This window comes from Azolla caroliniana, unplaced genomic scaffold (assembly GCF_043228905.1).
Source record: "Azolla caroliniana isolate FFs.n. ecotype wild unplaced genomic scaffold, voAzoCaro1.0.p SCAF_17, whole genome shotgun sequence".
In the NCBI taxonomy this organism is placed as follows: Eukaryota; Viridiplantae; Streptophyta; class Polypodiopsida; order Salviniales; family Salviniaceae; genus Azolla; species Azolla caroliniana.
Genome location: NW_028230452.1, coordinates 341,932 through 362,312, shown reverse-complemented (window position 1 = coordinate 362,312; position 20,381 = coordinate 341,932). Strand labels below are relative to the sequence as shown.

The 20,381-nt window shown below is 36.5% G+C and overlaps 3 protein-coding genes across 3 annotated transcripts; 1 reads left to right on the top strand and 2 right to left on the bottom strand.

Annotated features, from left to right (window-relative positions):
- Positions 1-193: 193 nt before the first annotated feature.
- Positions 194-2,992, top strand: LOC147852596 (uncharacterized). Its single transcript, XM_087333202.1, has 2 exons — positions 194-389; positions 919-2,992. The coding sequence occupies exon 2, from the start codon at positions 955-957 to the stop codon at positions 2,662-2,664; it is 1,710 nt and encodes a 569-aa protein (XP_087189328.1). The 5' UTR covers positions 194-389; positions 919-954; the 3' UTR covers positions 2,665-2,992.
- A 1,751-nt stretch (positions 2,993-4,743) lies between these two features.
- On the bottom strand, positions 4,744-10,855 carry LOC147852595 (serine/threonine-protein phosphatase PP2A-2 catalytic subunit). The gene is made up of 7 exons (XM_087332827.1): positions 10,415-10,855; positions 6,551-6,665; positions 6,349-6,457; positions 6,190-6,267; positions 5,926-6,117; positions 5,566-5,739; positions 4,744-5,348 (listed from the first exon to the last, which is right to left on the bottom strand). The coding sequence occupies exons 1-6, from the start codon at positions 10,665-10,667 to the stop codon at positions 5,566-5,568; spliced, it is 921 nt and encodes a 306-aa protein (XP_087188953.1). The 5' UTR covers positions 10,668-10,855; the 3' UTR covers positions 4,744-5,348.
- A 5,095-nt stretch (positions 10,856-15,950) lies between these two features.
- LOC147852594 (remorin-like) lies at positions 15,951-18,072 on the bottom strand. Its single transcript, XM_087333246.1, has 5 exons — positions 17,164-18,072; positions 16,995-17,066; positions 16,805-16,892; positions 16,537-16,618; positions 15,951-16,367 (listed from the first exon to the last, which is right to left on the bottom strand). Exons 1-5 carry the CDS (start codon positions 17,342-17,344, stop codon positions 16,164-16,166), a joined length of 627 nt encoding a protein of 208 aa, XP_087189372.1. The 5' UTR covers positions 17,345-18,072; the 3' UTR covers positions 15,951-16,163.
- Between the last annotated feature and the right edge of the window lie 2,309 nt (positions 18,073-20,381).

Genomic DNA, 20,381 nt, shown 5'->3' with positions numbered 1-20,381 from the left:
GTTGGTTTTAACGTACAAATGAGAAATACATGATAGAAGCAAAAAGAAGAGAGGAGAAAGGAGTGAGCAAATTTGTACAAATGTTTTTTGTTTTTAATACTTGAGTTGAAATCCAAATGTTATATTTATTTACTGAAGTGATTATATGTATTTTTTTGACACGCGCGCGCACACACACACACACATTATTGATGGCTTGGATTTTGATTGATGATAATGATGATGATAGCCTTCCAAGACTGAGGAAACAATCCGCCTTTATTTTCTCTCTGCATATGCTAATCACACCGCCATATCTTTAGGTCACCCAGAAAAGAAGGAGATCAGCCATGGCTTTTGGATTAATATACCCCTTTTCTAGACTAAGACATTAACCTTCTTTGATTCAGGTAAACGAACTTCTTTCCTTTCCTTTCCTTATCTCTCTTTTCTTCTCTCCCCGAGAGAACCAATTTGGGTTTCTGCTTTCTTTTTTGCCTATGCAAGCAATTGGATATGGCCATAGCTATTGGATTTCGCAGAATGTTCTGATTTCGATTGAACATTCAAAGAATCTCTAATTGGAGATTCACAGAGACTTTATTTTATGGATTAAACATTCAAAGTTAGCCTTTTTTTCTGGCAATTCAATCATAGAGATGCTGATTCTAATGAACTTCCTCCTTTAGCTTTGATTTGTTTGAGAAAAGCTAAAGAAAACAGAATGATCTATGGATTCTCAGAACGATAGCTTTGAACTGAATTCAGAGAAGTTTTTTGATTGAGAATCTGCTGACTTCTTTATTTGATGAAAATCATCTAAAGATGACAAATCTCTAGCGGGAGAGAGAGAGAGAGAGAGAGGAGTGTATATGTAGCTTAGCAGAATGATTAACACGGATCAAATCCAAAAATCTTATTGATTTGGATTGGCAACAGATCGATTTGAATTGGGAAAGAGAAAAGGCTCATCTTATGGCAACGTCAATTAGGAGTCCATGGAAAATCTCCTCTATTCTATTTGCAGCTTGTGAGGTTGCCATGGCTATGCTTCTACTACTACAAATGGCTTTTTCATTTCTTATTTTACACCTTATGAAGCGTTTCACACCAGTTCGAATCTGTTGCAACACTACTATAGGGCACCATCACGCCCTCTTTAAGTTTGGACCATTCTCTCTTTTGGGAGATTTTGTTACTAATTTCCCAACTAGAAAGAAAGATCAAAGAAAACTAGTTCACTCTCATGATGAAGCCACCTCGTCAAAACAAGGGACAGATCTTGTTTCCACGAGAGATGTTAACAATTTACCCTGCTGTTATTTGAAAGGAAAGCAAGAAATTTGGTCTTCTTCTGTTGGGAAGGGTTCAGATTTAGGTGAATTTAAGCTTTCTGATATAATAACTGGGCTCCCTTTCCATGGGGCAAGTACAGGAACCTCTTTAGTTTATAGACGGAAAGGGTGTAGAGGCAACAAAGAAGGGAACTTTATGTATTTGGGGGATACTCAATCTTGGTCAAAAGTGGTAGATGAAGAGGAGGAAGAACAAGAAGCTTCCGTTTCGCTTGTGACTCAACAGACCACATTTATTTGGGGCCAAGAGGGTCATCGATTTTATAAGAGAGAAGCTAGCCATGGATCATTGATAGATGGGGAGGATTTAGAGCATAGTATATGCCAGCAAGGGCATTGTTGTCAGATTGTTCCAAAGATGAAAAAGACTCTTGAAATAGAGAGACAACATCTCCACAACATATATATGGAGTTGGAGGAGGAAAGAGATGCGGCCGAGACAGCAGCAAATGAAGCTATGGCTATGATATTGAGGCTTCAAGAAGAGAAATCTGGTTTTCAAATAGAAATGGCTCATTATCAGAGGATGGCGGAAGAAAAGACATTCCATGATGAACTGGTGATTCAGAAATTGGAAGAAGATATCCGTAAGAAAGAAAATGAATGTCTCCTCTTGGAGGAGGAATTGAACGAACTGAAGGAAACTGCAATAAGAAGACCTCAACCAGAGGAGGCGACAAAGAATCTTTCTTCTCTAAATATTGATAAACCGCCCTCCCTTTCTGGAGAGCATGATGTTTCTTATTTCAATAGACAACAGACAATGGGAAATGCAAGTTCTTGCCAGAGATTGGATCTAGCCCTAACAACACAAGGTAATCCCGTAACTAAAGAGCCGAATGAAAAGACGTCTTATGACATGGATGAGGAGTTCCCAGATTACGTGGGAGAAGAGAAAGTCGTCAACATCGATGTGGCCAACCTTAATTACACGCCATCTTGGAAAACTGAAATACCACTTGTTACACAAGACATATTTGAAGTTCATGAAGGGAGGAAGGCAGGGGTCAAGTTTCTTCAGCAAAGTGAAGTCCAAGCGGAGGAAAAATGCCTTGAGATCCCAAGCAATGTGGAAAAAATGTACAGAACCAGTTTGCAGTTGCCGCTAAGTTCAGTATCTGACACAAAGTCTCGGGTTTATGAAGAAGAGGATCGGAAGTGCAAATTAGTAACATTGGAGGATATCGATTTGAGGCTACAGATTTTGGAAAACAAGACACTTCTTATGAGGCAGAAGTCTCTTCCGTCAAATGATGAGAATATGAACATGGTTTTGCTCAAAGAAATACTCCAGGAGCTGCAAGCGCTATTGCATGCAAATCGAACTTAAATAGAGTGATGAAAAGCTTGGTTTTGTTGTTTCTTTCAAACAATTTGGTGTGATATATATAAGAATTTGGGGAGGAGAGACATATATTCTCTCTTTATAATAGGTTGATAAAATCGACGAATCTTTTATCTCAATGTAACATTCCTATGGACAAAGGTCTAGGGTACAAAACGAGAAATCATCAACTTCTGAGATTGCCAAAGATCATTTCTTCTTCCTGATGAAAGGTTCATTGGCTGTAGAAATTGTAAATATGTGTGGATGTGTACGTGGATTATGTATTTTTCTATTGATTTGGCAAATATAATGGAATCTGTGATCATGAATACTTTAATGGTCATCTACAACTTCCTAGAAATGGCGGAAAAAAAACACAGTACATTGTAAATTTTAATTTGATATTTAGAGGAGCAATGCCTTTGTATTGATCTTTTATGTTTCACTTTTATTGCAGATTGGCACATGTTTAATATGTGTTTGTGAGAAACAGAATAGTTTTGGGTAAATGTCTGCATGTCTTCGTTTAGATATTTATGGAAATATGGTCATATGACTCATGAGTATTCCACAGCACATTAAGCATTGGGATAAACAAGGTACAATTCATTCAATTGTGTCAATCAAAATTTCAGATCCGTATTTATGTTGCTGGAGAAACCTTCTGCAGATTTATTTGTGAAGTTTTTACTGGCCCGATCAAAGAAATAACCAACCCGTCATTGATCATTGTGGATGAAAAGGCAAATGGTCCATTCTCTGCTTGTATTTTGCAATAATTGTGTTTTTGACGTCCAGTTCAACTTGATAATCCAATGACAAATACAGAAAGGAAACTAAAATAAGAATGTCTCAACCCACAATAAATTGAATGATTCTGCCATCCACATCAAAGGATGATTCATAATTTAATCATCCACCATCTTTGAATGAAACCCTACCAATGTAAGAATCACTTACTTATGAATAACTTCGTTGTAGCAAAATACTAACAAAATAGAATGCAAATGGTTGAAATATTCAGTGTAATTTACATAGAAAATATTCAGGAATGCTGAGCTGCAACGTTTAAAAAAACCATGAATTGAAAGGGTAGACAGCTCTCACCCTCTTTCTAGTAAAGAGCCATATATTGCACAATATCATTTTCAGGAATCAGAGACACAACATGATTAGAATATAATTAACCCATTGTTCATATCTGGTGATTATAATATGATATTATTGTAAATTTTATGACACCATTCCATGATTCATATTCAGTCAGCTAGTATGATTATATCTCATTATTGTACTTTTTTATATGTCAAAAGATCTTACGCATTGTTTCATAGCTAATGAATTGGCATTTGGTTGTGCTTGGGCATAACCTGATCAAGATAAAATTATGTTTGGTTCTGTTGATATATATGATTAACGCAGTTGTGTCATTTTTTTAATCGACGTCATATCCAAATAGCTGTATTATATTACCTCAACAGCTTAACTCTGGAAACTTTACATCAACCTAACCAAGTTGCATTGAGGTTTGCATCTATCAATCAATCAATCTCAATTGTGTTATATAATCTTGGATCAAACAAACACTTTTAGTCTGCGTATTGTTGCATTAATGTAGAGAGTTTGATCTCGTCATATATGCTTAACTAAAAATCTATACAAAACACAATTTTTCAATTTATTGAGTTCCAGCACAAGCAATGAAGTGTCATCCACAAGGAAAATCACTAAACCTCAAGCAATCATACATAACAAAAGCAAAAGCAAAATCATTAGCTTAAAGCGATCGCAACTGTCTTGAAGACAATCCGCTTGACGTCCATAGAAACTGGAACAAACATTTTGAATAACGCCATAAAGAAATGCATAATTTTAGGATGTATGCACAATTAAAGCTCTCACAAAGGATCCATGATAACATCAGACCTTGTCTACATGGGTTTAACACTCCAACACAGCTTTCCCATTAGTACGGCTCAGAAAGGATCAATTCAAGCCTAATGATGGCTTTAAAATCACTCACAACTCATCCCATAACAGCACCTTGTTCTATATACGCATGGAACTGATGCAACATTAGTGAACAAAGTACTGATCTCTTTTATAAAAGTTCAAGATTTAGAGAATATAGAATTCTTAGAAAGAAATTTGAGAAAGTTCTGGAGAGTATGTGAAAACATCCCTAATATAATATAATAGAATTATATGTTCCATGATCTACCCAAGGCAACTCGGATCATCCCATTTGAGAGAACATGGATATCAAAATTTTATAACTGATCACCTTGCTACAATCAAATTCATGTGTTCTCAAACTATATCTTCTATACAAAGCCATTTTTAAGGACAATTGTTCTCAATGCCAGATGAGGGTTCAAATTGAGATAAGGGGGAATATCCTTGTGCATTGTTGAAATTGCAAGAACGAGTAAGTATTTCTCGAACTGATTCCAGGGGTCTCCACTCCAAATTTGAGTTTGAACTCCATGGCCCTCCAGAGATTGATTACTTGAATGCTTGATATCAACACATATCTTCCAACAGTAGGATATTCCAAAAAACAAAATCGTCCAACTAAAAGTTCCTCAAGATGTTGCCCAATGAAGCATGTAAGTATGCTTTATTCCTTTATTTGGAGAGCCCCACTACTGATTCACATCAACAGCTGTCAGGACTACATAATAAGCCTGATGATACCAAAGCAAAAATTGACATAAATTCTCATTCTTCCTTGTGCAATAGCACATGACTATTGCTTCCATTAGAAAAGCATTGTACACTTCAAAATTTATTAAACCTTAAATCTTAATAATGGGCTACTCAAAGATAGTCCAGCATATCATTTTGAATATGACTCATTTAGGATACAACTTTTTAGAGGCTATTCAACACAAAACACTGTACCTAGAGAAAATAATCTGGTGTTTTGCGTGCAGTATCTGGCTCTGTTTGCCTTGGTGCAGGCTCAAATTGAAGGAATGTTCTCTCCATTGATTCATCGATCTCCAAAATGGCTGCCATGTTCCCACATCGATAGCAATAATTTGGAGCACTGAAGACAGTAACCACATTCTTATCCTGACAAGCAAAACAAAACAAGTTCCATGAGATTTTGACATTAAACTCAATAATCAACTAACCTACTTTCTTAACCCACTTATTGAAATTGTATGATACTCACTCTATTCCCCAATAACTTTAACATCTATTTGAGAATCGTGACTGATAACCATGAAATAACATTATGAGAATATGAGCACAAACCTGGCACCAGTTGTAGCCCTCCATAACTAGTTGATGTGCTCGAGAAACCAAACTTAACCCATTCACATGATTGAACTGTTCGGCAATATCTTGACCAAATGTATATCCAGCACCACGAGGAGAGATGCCCCAACCACATCGATCATCAGGATCTGACCAAAGTAAATCACACATCGGTCCCTCATGTGGCACCTACATTACAAATTGAACTCAGCAAAGAAAAAGCTATTGCAGAATACGACAAAGAAAAAGCTTTACAATTACCTCTTGGATACGTTCTAAACTACGTATATGATCAAGAGTATCCAGCGATGGAGAGAGACCACCATGCAAACAGAAGATCTGGAAGTATTATATGTAGTTAAGTGAACGGTTTCTGTGGACACACAAAACCTAGACATTAAAGAGTGCTTATTCTTTCACCTGATTTTGAATAAGTGCTGTGAGAGGTAGATAGTCAAAAAGATCCGTAAAACTTTTCCATACATTTGCATTGCCATACTTTCTCAAGCATTCATCATAGAAACCATAACTGCAAAAGAAAGCATATTAACCAACATAGTCATGTTCAATCATCCATGTCTATCTGGCATTTGTAATGTTAATAAACCAAAACAAGACTTACACTTGTGTGATTTGTCTGCTCTCATGATTTCCTCTCAATATAGTGATCCTATCCCTGTAGCGGACCTTTAAAGCTACTAGAAGCGTCACGGTTTCAACTGAATAATAGCCTCTATCTGTACTCAACAGAATCAATTCAGAAAATCTTGTTTCTATTTTGCAAATACAAGTTTCAAAGAAATATGACTCGTAGAAAAGAGGAGCACCAAAGTACACTTCTGAGTCGTCAAGTCAAGATTGAAATATCACATCACTAAACTTGAATAAATCAACACAGATAATCCAAATGAAATTCCACATCCTCATGGTTTTCCTGTCTACAACATGCATTAAGGTTCCTCAGAAGGATATGTTGTATGATATCCATACCAATATTCTACAAACAATATATACTTTCATAAGAAGATTCACTAACATGTACCTACACCTTCATAAGTATAAAAGGTATGTTTTGGAAGAAAATAAAGAATCCAAAAGATTTAAAAAATCAATCACTAAAAACAACAAGGTATCACTTATAGCTAGCATTGCTCTAGGGCAGCAATGTATGGATATGCTCTATCCAAATTCTACAACTATGGTTTCAAGGGATTAGAATGGAATCAAAGAATATTTCTAATCCTTATTCTTTCGGAGTCCTAACACCTCCTTTACCATAGACTATAATCTCCTCTAGAAGTTTGAAAAACAATTATTACCCTAGACATTCTTTTAAAAATGTCACGTGCAGGTTTGTGTAAACTATCATGCGCTTGTCTTTATAGAAAATAATCATTACGTTGGATTTCCTTAAATTCATCAAAATCTTGATTTATCCCTTATTCAGTGTGTTGATTATAGTAAATAAATCCATCTTATCAATAGAGAAGATAGAAACTATTTTACAAAGCTTTTCTCATATTATCTACACAGAAGGGATCCATTCTATATTCTTCTAAGGAGGATCACAGTTTCTTCATGCTGAATTATATTTCTCTTTGTATTTGCAATAGTTGTCTTAATCCCAGACACCTACATATCTGTAATCCTTCGAGGTGGATGAGAGATGGACCAATGAAAGCTGTACAAGGACTGGCAGACCACCACAAGCAAACTGGAAGGGGGTTGGCTTAATGGTTCAGTCCCTTAACTGGTAAGGGAGGCAGCTGGATAGGATCAAATAAGGAGATGATCGTTAACAGGGAAAACAAGCATCCGAGCACATTGACCAAAACATCATTCAGAAGAGCAAGATAAATGTAATTTCAAGGATTATGAACAAAGCGAAATTAAACAAGACAATGTCATTTTAAGGCAAAAGTACAGAACAGTCAAGGACAGGGAAATGGAGAATGTACAACAGATAAGACAGGGCAAAGGAAATAGCAAGAGAACCTTGAGAATTGAGCATAATGGTGAATAAAAGATCCTATAATTATCAAAAACCAAATAATACAAACACGATCATAGATGGGAACAGAAATTACATCAATTCAGTTAATGTATTAGAAATTAAGTTGAATACTTAGGAACTAACAACAGTAGAAATTAAGTTAATGAAATCGTCATCTCAGTTGTATCCTAGACTTGTTTCCTCTTCCACTAGAAGTACATAGAGTCCTAAAAATGGCCAGAATCATCCTACAGAAAGAAAGAAGTAAACTCAAAATGAAAATATTTCGAGTAATTAAGAAGAAAGGAGGATCGGGACTTATATATCAAACAAACTGAAGATCGTATGTCAATAAATGTATCTTTAGAACTGTCTCAAACTTAAAGAAAGGGTACCCTGCAAACTCAAATGGATAATCCCTTCACAACCACCACCCAGGACAATGGTTAATTTCCATTCCTAGCAAGAAAATTATCAATAATAGCAAAAGGGGCATCTCCATTGGAAGAAATCTGGCAGAAATGGAGAACAAATGAGTCAAATTGGAGTAGATGCATAATTCAGGAAAGCAAAGACATATATAAGGACAATAGTATCAAAAAACTCAACGCATTCAAATTATATAAACATGTATGTTATTGTCAAATCCATCAAGTAATAAGTTATACCATCATTCTGACAAGAACCCACATCTCAAGAATGACATACTATTCCCCCAATTCATATCTAAAAAATAGGGAAGCTTCCTTAACATGAAGAGCCAATCCAACGTATATGAGTAAGACAGCATCCTTGTCTTCTCAATCATGCATCTTCAGCATGAAGACAAGAAAACGTGATTAAACTAAAAAGTATAAAAATGGTCTTTATCCTGACCCTTGTATATACTTTATATAATGTCTATCAGCTTCAGTCTTCCTTACTCCAGTTCACTATGAAATATCACAAAGGGACACATCACAGCATGTAGATACAGGCATCCTAAAGTATCTCATTATGACCAATGGTTCAATGCCCATTTAATCCTGTATACACATTGCAGCATGTAGATACATGCATCCTAAAGTATCTCATTATGAACAATGGTTGAATACCCAATTAATCCTGTATGCACATAGCACTAAGGTAGAGATTAAAATGAGAAAAATAACCTACTGATAAAGAAGTTAAAAGAACTTGATTGTGAAATGAGTGAATAAGCAAGAATGATACAGAAGGAATTCACTTATGATATGAGAAAGTGATTCAAGTCAGAAAAAGGTCATTAAAAGTACTGTTAAGATCCCTACATAAAGACACCCTTTGATAAGAGTAAATGCACCCATATACAAATGCAGCTTTACAAGGGCAATTCCAAAACTAAATTATACTGTCAAACTCAAATAGCATGTCAAATTCCCATGAGAAACATATTGCCTTATGATAACAACAATTCATGTAGTTTTTGGTAGAGATATCCACTTGCCAAAAGTCATTCTAGCTTTTCTTGGAGTGTGATATGGGTTGTTTCAGAGCACATGCTCTTGTTGGAATTGTTTAACACGCATAGACAAGATAGTTTCAATGACCCTACTACAAGTAAAGCCCTACTCTGAAACTCCACAGAAAACTTGACTTCAGGATGCAAAAATCCCAAAAAATCAGGTTACAGTTCTTCAAACAAGTAGTAAATGCTTTCTGTGCACGTGCATTTGTGCTATTCATTGGATTCTAATCGAAGAAATAAACCCAGATAATAGAAACCATGACTAACTGTATTTTTATGGTGGATAGAATTCCATAGAACTTTGCCATAGTATAATAGCCCCAGAGACTTCAGCGGAAATACCTATATAATTGGGGGAAAACTTCTTCTTCTGTTATACCTTATATAAAATCTAGACGCAAAAATTGCTTGTGAAAATCAAAATGATACTATAAAGCAGCAACAAAGGAAGCTCTATAAGTCTGCCTAAGGTTCAAATCAAACAGAAGGTAGAACCAGTGTTTTGGGCTCCTAAATTTTTTTATCGATTGGACCAAATCAGATAAATGAATATATACTTTCTGCCAGATTACCTCAAAGTTGTCGTATTTTCTGGTTATTTTCTATTATTACAGGCACGAAAAGTGCCTGGAAAGGTCGATCAATAATTTTAAATTACCCAACATTGCACCACGAACCTCGTTCTAGATACAAATTAGAGTGTGCCAGCCCTAAAAACAACCTCATTTTTTACATATGAATTAGACCCATACAACCTCCTTTTGCCTAGACCTCATAATAGGCCTACAATCAATCTCATATTGCATCAGAGGTAGAACCATGTGACCCGTTTCACATCACTCCATTCCATGACAGCCATACAATCTCATTTATATCTAAGAAAGTAGCTCATTCTACGCAAGAATTACATCCTTGTCCATACAAATTAGCCCTTTCTAAATACATATTACCTCTTTTTACTCGAAATCAAATCATTGTATATACAAGTTATAATCGTTTTCACTTACCAACATAATCGCCCATGAAGAGGTAATTGGTATCTGGAGCTCTGCCACCGATTCTAAAAAGCTCAATCAAGTCATGGAATTGTCCATGTATATCTCCACATACAGTAACAGGGCACTTCACTGGCTGAACATTCCACTCCTCAGCGAGGATAGCACGAGCCTGATCACAGAGATTCTTTACCTCTGCCTCTGACAAAGGCTTGCAATCCAAGAGATGATGTATCTGTCTGTCCAAATCTGCGTGCGCCGGCATCTCTAAAGATCAGATCTCAGTAATTGTGATAGGGATATAGATAGGTTAAGAGTTGAGATTTCAGGACTTAGGATTTAGGGTTAGGGTCAGAGTTAGAGTTAGCAGGAATCACAGTCCTCTCTCTCAGGGTCAGGGTCGGGGTCAGTCTTAGCAGTAATCACAGTCCTCTCTCTCACGAGTCACATACACTCACCCCCCCCCCCCCCCCCTCTCTCTCTCTCTCTCTCTCTCTCTTTCGTCTCTGCGTTTTGCTTTGCTGCCCTACCGTACCGTTGTCTGAGTCTACATACTTTCACTACACAACCTTACTCTTGTTTTTATGTGGACATCTCTATCTCTATCTATCTACCTACCAACCCTTCCTTCACTATGTATGTATGACAATATATATACATATCATATATGTATGTATGTATACATTTATATACCTTTTGTTGTATTTTAACTGCTTTTTCTCTTACCTCGATAATGGATGTAAAGAAACTTACAACATTGGACAAAAGATAGCATAACAATTCAATTACATACCATCGAAGAATCCCTTCTACATTGTACATATAATCCACAGAAACTTAAACATGTGGTTTTTGGTTGAGTTTGAAGGCAACATTGAATGGAGAACAATCTTCATAATGTGCATGACTAGTAAGGGCTGCTAGTACATGGAAATATTACTTTGGTTTAGGAACCAAAGTATAAACATGCTAATTATATATGAGTAAGTAGTTATACATGTTCAATGTGTGTGTGTGTGTGTGTGCATCGGCCAATTACACGAGACAAATGCATGGTGATGTTATATATTGGATGGTAGGGTAGAAAATTATTGCCTTCCTTCTCCAATGTCACATCCACATGCGTGCTTTTCACATGGGGTTGATGTTAAGCCAACACCAACACATGTCACAGAGCATGGCTTTGTCAAATATTTAGATGGGCCAAACATAAGAGCTACTCTTGCATTACTTGACATCTAAAAATGGGATTGACTTGCATGTTACATCCATCAAATTTTGGCTTATTTCTATCATGGATTTAGAAAATGATGTCATACATGTCATCCATCGCTTGTAGCAATTGTTTAATCAATATAATGAGGTTATGGTCGTGAATTTGAACTAGCCTCATACTTATAGGAGAACTTAGCCTTGTATACCAGAAATTAGCCCCAACAACTTGTCAAAACCTTTACCATGAAACTAACCCACTTTATTCATTGCGTAACACAAAAAAGGCTACTATTTCATGAAAGGGCTATGCTCAATAACTTCTCTCACACAAAACTTATATAGACATGTGACATTGAAACCTCTCGACAAGAGGTCGTCAACTTTGCTTACAACGTCAAATGTTTATTTTAAAACATTGTTTTCTCCTCATATTGATATTTAATGACCACTCCTTATTGTCCCAACATGAGCAGTTCACAATGCAAGTTTCCCCGTGTCATAATCCATATCATTCATCGACCAATTATGTTATGTATATCATTAGACATATGTACATGTTTGTGCATAAAACACTTTGGTATAGTCATAATTAGAGCCATTATAACGTGAGAAATTAATTTGATTGTCAAACATGGTTATTTTTCAATTTTTGATTAACATTTAATGTATGATTTTCTTATAGAATATTGAAATGAGACAATAAAAAATGTGACAAAGCATTGTTGTCATCTCTAAGCACTACACATATATAATTTTTAGCGTACAAGTAAACTTATTCGGGGTTCTTTATATGGTTTTGAGGTATCTTTAGTTCGGTGTCAAAAGAAAATGCCAACCAACTTATTTTTGTAAAGGTAGACCAAATTGAGCATTCCCATTGTGCCATACTTTGTATTCATGCAATTATACTTTAGTTAAACCCATATAGAAATCAAGGCCTGGATTCCACTTTTGGGTTGATGCTCGATGAACAAGCATGCAAGTGGTTCCATTCCCTCCCAAATGAAATACTACGTGATTTTGTTGCAATGAAATAAAACTTACTTCACTCGTTATTATCAAGATAGTTGTTGGAATACTCCAAACAGGTATTATTGTCAACTGCCTTGAGATGAACACTCAAAGAATGCACACCTCATATGTTCAAATCACTTTTGTCAATGATACTTCCTCCCAACCACCCATACCAAGTGGTGATGCGAGTTTCATGAAAATTAATTACAACTTTAAGGAAGAAGCTCAAGCAGCAACGATATGTGTTATTGTCCAACATAAGTTTTCAAGCCCAATGAGTTATGCCCAAAAGATGAAATGTCCTCACATCATACAACCATGAACAAAGTGAACTATGAGACACGTCATCTGAGGTGTTGGTGTCCTTGCAAGGTGAACGAAATGAAATTATTTGAATTTAAAGGTCCCACTAATTAAACGATTAATGACACGATAAACATCCATATTACAATCATATTGGTAAACTAAGTGCCTTTTCTAGATGAAGATAACTCAACCATTGATGTTCATAACAATGATATGAACAACGCTCAAATAATCATACATTTTGATCAAGGTCAATGGCCAAGAAACAAGTTTAATGATCAAGAGGCCATTGTGAAAAGCTTTTGGCCATTCGCTAAGCTGAATATTTTATCAAAACATTTTGCAACTTTCATTGGTATTCTCTACCACCCCACTAGTTTCCCATAACAATTAAGAATCTTCAAGATATCCATTTCCAATTTTTGAAGACCTCCCATGAGATGCCTAACAACATCCCAGACACCATCTTCCTGCCAATGCCCTTAGCTTCGACCCGAGTGATTAAAACTTGTAAGCAATTGCACATAGGAATGTGGACTCATTACATTAAGGGGTATGCTAACAACTTTTGTGTACCTATACATTGGTCAACGTACAATGAACAAATGCAAACGTGTGGTAAAGATACAAGGGTTATGGTGAAAAGAGCTCAAGACATAATTATAAGTTAGTCTTTTATGCTTCTTATCGACCATTGTCTTCTAGAGAACTTGAGACGGAGCTTGAACTCCCATGTTCTTCATATATTCATAAGTTATATAATCCTATCACTAATATTCTCAATATTCATTGAGACCCAAAACTTGAGCTTCCATCTTAAGTGTTTGGGTCGACCATAACTTGTTGGAGGAGACACCCAGATACTAATGTTCGTGCTTGGTCTCTTATTTTGTTGCGTTTTTCCTCAATAACTACCATTGAGTGACTAATAAAGATTAAGTCATGGTCCTAAACTCATTTTAATTTATTTAGCTATTAGGTTTAGAACTTGCTCACCCATTTTTGTCATTTGCTCAATGGGCTTATGAGTGGTTTCACACCCTATGTATTGATCACCTCATAAATAATAGAGTAAATGTTGTTATTATCCTTACAAAATTTGTCATTTTTACAATAATTAAGGCTAGTTAGAATAATGTTCCAAGGAAACAAACTTTCACACAACTACAAAGGATGAATATCTACGACAACTATGAAACTTACAACAACTATGACAATGACGAGAAGGAGGATAATGAAAAAGAGGAGTTCATACGTGAGAAGGCGATGAAGGGAGAGTTGCAGGAGAAGTTATGGATGATTAGGAAGGGTACTTGGTGTCTAGGAGCATACTTGAGACTGCACGTGTTTTGTGGGGGTGGGTGTGACACCAATATCACATTTGTGTGATACACCCCAACGCACACACATTTTTACAATGTTATCATACTTACATCAAAACACGCCCATTACAATTTTTGAGTGATAGTCATTTCCTAGAATATAACACACATAAGGTTTTGTTAGATTAAGAAAGCTACGAGATAGAACTCATGTTGGTGTGTATGATCGTTGGATCAAAGTTTGTTGGTTTAAGACCCAATCAAACAAAAAATACAAAAATTTGTTATGATAACGAAGACACAATGACGAGAAGATGTTCACAATCTTCAAGAGAATAAAAGAGAGACCTTTCGGGAATAACTACATATATGAAGATGTGTAAGAAAATCCATTATAACTAGAAATTCGTCGCTTTGGCAATTACCATTTGCATATGCATGTTCACCATAATGCTCGTATGCATGGATATATTACTTCTCGTCATTAATCACGAGAAGTGATGTTCACAGTCTTCAAAGAGTGTAAAGAGAGAACAATGTTGACGACTTTGGTCAGTTCAAGACATCTTGGTAAGAACTACATATATGAAGATGTAAGAAAACCCATTATAGCTAGACCATCGTTGATGAAATTGTTTGGTTAAAGTCTTGTTGAGAAAGAACTAGATAAATGAATTTGTAAGAAAATCCATTTGCTAGAAAGTTGTCACTTGTTAATTTTCAGTCGCTTTTTAATTACCATTCGCACATGCATGATCATCATAATGCTTACATGCATGATTATAATACTCTGATACTTGACCCAATGTCAAGTGAATGTTCATGATCTTCAAAGAAGTAAAGAGAGAGACAATTGTTGATGACATCGGTTAATTTAATAACACAACGTGCCATGGAGTTTTGAGGTGATCACAATTGAGATGACTTATGTACACCAATGGTGCATGTAGTTTAGAAAGCTATGATTGTTGCTTTCTTGATTACTATACGTATATGCATGAATGTAATATATATACTTCTATGGTCATCTTTCTCGATTACCATATGCATATGCATAACAACCCAGGATTCAATGCATGAAGTATTTTATGGTCATCATAATGACTAGAAGTGATGTTCACAATCTTCAAACAAAGAACACACACACACACACACACAGCTTAGTTAGTAAGGTTTCCATCGAGAGAACTCATTTGGTAAGGTTGCCCAATGGAGACAAAGAGGTCATGGGTTCAACCCTTACATTCCACAATGGCATCTAATGAATTAAGAGATATGTATGAAGTAATAGTGAGGTGAGTAACACAAGATGTAGTGCTTGTAGTGTAAAATCCTACCACAAGTAAGCTAATTATTATTAAGATAGAGAGAAGCTTTGTCAAGGTCACTTGCTTAATATAACGTGACATGCATTGCCTATCCTATGCTTACACTACATTTACCTTGGATATTAATAGATTGTTCCCATGCTCCTAAATGTGGCCATCAATGCACTTGGCCAAGAGTAGTAACGTAGCCTAAAGGAATCTCCATACCAAAGAAACAACAAAACAAAAAAGACAGACACTCAAAGAAAAAGAGTTCAACTTTTAAAAACATCCAACAAAGCATGACAGATTTTAAAACTATCAAACAAGCATGACAAAATTTAAAACTATTGAACAAGCAAGACAATATCCAACGAGGCTCACTTGCTCCAAGGAGACCACTATGGGGATTATATATTATACGATAAGCATTTACAACTTGCATAAAAAGGTTCGAGGGCTGCCCTAATTGCCAAATATATCTGCTCCAACAAAATCCTTATATTCTCTTATACATACCATCCAACTTGAGAAAATAGTTACTCCTCCAAAACAAGGGGTGTAAGATCCAAGTCCTCTTTATTTGTGTATAGATCACTAGCTGCATGTGAAACAGAATGGATGTCTCTTGGGTAAACTTCCGGACGCTCTGTACTTGGCAGCAAACTCTTCTGCCTTCAGCACCTCCTCTCCGTGAAGTGCCTCTGCAAGTGCTCTGTCCTCCTCTGCTCTCATTTGGACTGCGGCTATCTCGTTCTTCATTCTCTCTATACTCATTGCCTTCTCCTTCTCTAGCCTTTCCTATAATCAATAAAGACTCAACAAAAGTCAAGCCAATATCTTAACAAATTTAGGTCTGTCTAAATCAGCTTCTTTTTCGTTATTACATTCAAAATTCAAATTCTTCTAAGCTATCATGGTCATAAAAAGCAAGAGGCCCATCAGATGTCAAAACCAAATAGTTACTTGCCTCTAAAGCTCTAAGGTTTGATTCAGCTTTTGACTTCATAGATTTCTCCCATGCTGATATCTTTGCCACTTTCCTGTTATACCTATACAAAGGAAATCGATTCTTGTAAAACAACCTGCCAAGTTCCATACACAAAAACTGGACAACCAGTCTCCACCCTTTTCTACAAATGTCTAAGCATGCTGAGCCATTGCTTTCTTTATAAATTGATGAGAGAATAATTTAAGCACCATTATATCATTATTAAAAAAAAGCTGGCATTAATCACCTATGTAAAGACTTTGCTTTCATGTGCTCCTCCCATGCTTTTATCAATGATATTGTTTTGTCTTGATTTAGCTTTGCCAAAACTAAATCTGCCATAAATAAAGAGAATTAATAAGGAACAACGATTATAAAAATGTATTGTTTTAAAATTTATTAGCGTGTATGAAGTTAGTAAAGCTGTAGTTATAAACCTCGATTCAGGGATCCTCTTCCCATTGATCCGACACTCCGTGGTGATGAATTATTCTCAACCTCTATGTCCTCTAAAGAAAAATAAGTGACCAACACGGAAATTAGTTTTCAACACGAAAGAAATGCCAAATACTTACCTACTAACATTCCTATTTATAAGCATCTTACTAAGTGCAGGAGGTGGAAAATCACGATGTCCAGTTAGCCCATGATCATCATGCTCCATTTGAGAATCTCTTGAGTTTGAAAGTCTCTCCGAGCACTGTTCTTCATTAGACATGACAGATTCTCGTTGCTTGTCCATATCACCAGTACATTGATCAACCGTCTGCTGCTCTAGTTCAGCCATGAAACAACCAGTTTCAGGGAGAAAAACGTCTGCTAAATATTAGCCTGTGAAGGGAAAACAAAAACTGTCCGGACGGCTAGAAGTAGGAGATGCAGAAATACTAGAAACTCCCGATTCTTGAATGTTACGGTAAGGACTGGTGATAAAGTTGGAAGTAAAGTAGACGCAGAAGTAGAACTCTTGCAGATTGTTAAAATGTAGGATGAAAAAGAACCGTCTGCAAAACCAGCTGAGGATGGAAAGAAGCAGAAATATTAACTTCTGAATCCTTTTAAGTGCTAAAATAGCTCTCGAAGCTTCACATTCGAAAAGGATGAGCGATGCAGAAATAGAAACTCTAGAAGAGAGCCGTCTGTGAAGCTGGACCTGGAGAGATGCGGAAATATTAGAATCAAAGATTCAAATGGCGTTTGAAACATAAGCATACAGAGACACGCTCTGCAAATAAGATAGAATGCATAGATGGATACGGAAAAAATAGAAACTTCGTTTTGTTGAATTGAAAACTGAAGCAGGCTTGAGGACCGACTGGAAGGGGGGGATGCAGAAATAGAAACTCCTGTTGACAAATGAAGGAAAGAGTTGGAAGTGGAAAGATGCAGAAATAGAAACTCTAACACGCGCAAGACGAAACAAAACTGACAAGATGATGATAAAAACATGGGAACAATAATTTTGTTGTACATATAGAGGCTTTTCTTTTGAATGGAACTCATATGAGTTCCCATCGAGAAGAGCTCCGGTGTAGCAATTCCTATCCACATTAATTGGTCGTGTGGAAAAGGGCCTTCAACATTTATTGCCTCCGCTTTCACTGAGAATGATCGGAGCGGGATGGAGCGTACACATGATTCTTAACATGACATCTATTCTTATGCCAGCCGCCAAGACGATGATCAACGCTCGACAACAGCAAGCTATTTTGCTAGACATGTTTTTTGATTTTCCGTGAACATATTACACCCGTTCAAAGACTTTCTCCTCTTCCTGAAAAGAAACCCTAATTCTATAGACTTAAACGTCAATTCTGATCATTGTTTTTTTACTGCAGAGAATTGAGTTCAGTGTTGCATCGCTCGCTCAAACGAAACAAAATTAAATTCAAAATCTGAAGATAGCGTTCTGATGTTCCTTAGCAGACAACACAGCGAACAAATTGCAGACGATTTAAATGCATACATTTGTTCTGAAAATTCAAAAAATGCATATGAAAAACAAAACTCCGATCTTTCTTAACAGACGTGGCATTGACAGTAATTGGCAGAGAGTCGCAAAATGCACAAATCCGTGCAGAAAGGTCAAAATCATAAATCCGAACAAGACAACTTTCTAATCTTCCCTGTAGACAAACACGGGAATTCGTTTTAGCCTTAGAATGCATTGTAAAGCAGATCAATGAAGGCACCATTTTAAAGAATTATTGATGATAAAGAAGTATGCGCGAAACAGGAATTATTGTAAAGCAGCAGCAGGCACCTGCAATGTAAGCAGATGAAGAAAAACTCTTCTGCTTGATGTGTAACTCAGAAGAATCAGGGAAACAGTCGATCTTTAGGTATGCAAGTAGTACTTCAGGTTGTAATTAAGGATAACGACAAGTGATATCTCGGAATTGCAAGCAGTAGCTCTGGGATTGAAATTCAACGATGGAGAATCAAGAAGATGATTAAGGGGGAGAATCTGGAAGAGGAGAAGAAAAAGGCAGAGAAATGGCAAGAAACGCAGAGAGAGATCACCTGAGAAGGTATGGTATGAATGCAGAAAACAGTTGGGAACTATATGGCTAGGGCTCGTGGAAGTGCCTGGGCTTTTCTTCGGTTCCGAAGAAAGAAACGCTGTAGCTGCATCCACGTGCTGCATGATGAAGAGTTATTATGTTTCTTTAATTCAATTCACTCATTAATTATGAGATGCGATAAGGTTATTGGAGTTCCCTTCGTCTTGTGCAAAGGTAGGTAGGTTCTGCCTGCCTGCCTGTCTGTCTGTCTCAAAAATTTGTGGCGACAAAGCTTTGCATCGCCATCGCCATCGCCATCGCCATCATACGTATACATACCACATTCGCCCTTCCCTTTGCTTGAAGGATATGGATTTATTAAACGAAGTGGGGATGGGATACCCCACTCACACTCACTAAATTCATCGCTGATCGTAGGACACTTAACTAACCATGTAAATATAAGCAGCACGTCAATCCCCACAGAGTGTGTGCGTGCGTATATGTATGTATGTATGTACATATAACTAGCTCTGCCCCTAAGAAGTAACATCATTCATTACTACATTAATTAATTGATTACATACAGGCTTCCCACGTTTCATATGAACTACATACATACTACCTGTAGTACATATAGTAAGTAAGTTGTACACACATACATTTGTATGTACATAGTGAATGCTCATCATCATCATCATCATCATCGTATGGCTTATGTGTTTCTAGTCCCTTTTTATCACCGTCATCATCACACTACATAAATGCGCAGCACCATGAATGCCATGCATTTATATATCGGTTTGAAGCTCCTTCTCCTCCCTTCCTTTCCTCCGTTAGTATAAGCATCTAGATACAGCAAATTCGTTCATTGAATCGTGATTCGTGATCGAATGCTGAAGTTTGGATAGTGACGGTAAATTATGTGGTTGCATCCTGATGAACACGTAAGACACGATAAGCTATAAACATTAGTGCGGTGTAGCAATCCATACATACATTGATTGCTTGGAAATTAATAACTTATAAAGATTGGGTAGTAGAATTTCTTTTACTTCCTTAATTCTAGATGTAATACAAACATTGTATCATACTAACCATCACTATGACCCATTTATTCCCAATAATAATAAATTTATGTATGTACTTTCATAATGAATTTACCATAGCGGCTAGTGAGGTGTGAATGTTATGAAGAGGAGCAAGGATAAACAAAGTTGGATGTATTTAGTGGAAGTTGTCAAAATGAAAGTCTACTTTTGCGTGTGAATTCGTAGCCCCCTCAAACTCAAAATCTTCTGTGTGACGATTATGATGAGG

What these genes read in the sequence shown, in the direction of transcription:
- LOC147852596 (XM_087333202.1), top strand. Translation starts at nt 955, where the DNA reads ATGGCAACGTCAATTAGGAGTCCATGGAAAATCTCCTCTATTCTATTT.
- LOC147852595 (XM_087332827.1), bottom strand. Translation starts at nt 10,667, where the DNA reads ATGCCGGCGCACGCAGATTTGGACAGACAGATACATCATCTCTTGGAT. An exon ending in GTTTAGAACGTATCCAAGAG is followed by an intron (nt 6,118 to 6,189) that starts GTAATTGTAAAG and finishes TTTGTAATGTAG; the next exon opens with GTGCCACATGAGGGACCGAT. An exon ending in AGGGCTACAACTGGTGCCAG is followed by an intron (nt 5,740 to 5,925) that starts GTTTGTGCTCAT and finishes TTTGCTTGTCAG; the next exon opens with GATAAGAATGTGGTTACTGT.
- LOC147852594 (XM_087333246.1), bottom strand. Translation starts at nt 17,344, where the DNA reads ATGGCTGAACTAGAGCAGCAGACGGTTGATCAATGTACTGGTGATATG. An exon ending in TTTTCCACCTCCTGCACTTA is followed by an intron (nt 17,067 to 17,163) that starts GTAAGATGCTTA and finishes ATTTTTCTTTAG; the next exon opens with AGGACATAGAGGTTGAGAAT. An exon ending in AAGAGGATCCCTGAATCGAG is followed by an intron (nt 16,893 to 16,994) that starts GTTTATAACTAC and finishes TATTTATGGCAG; the next exon opens with ATTTAGTTTTGGCAAAGCTA.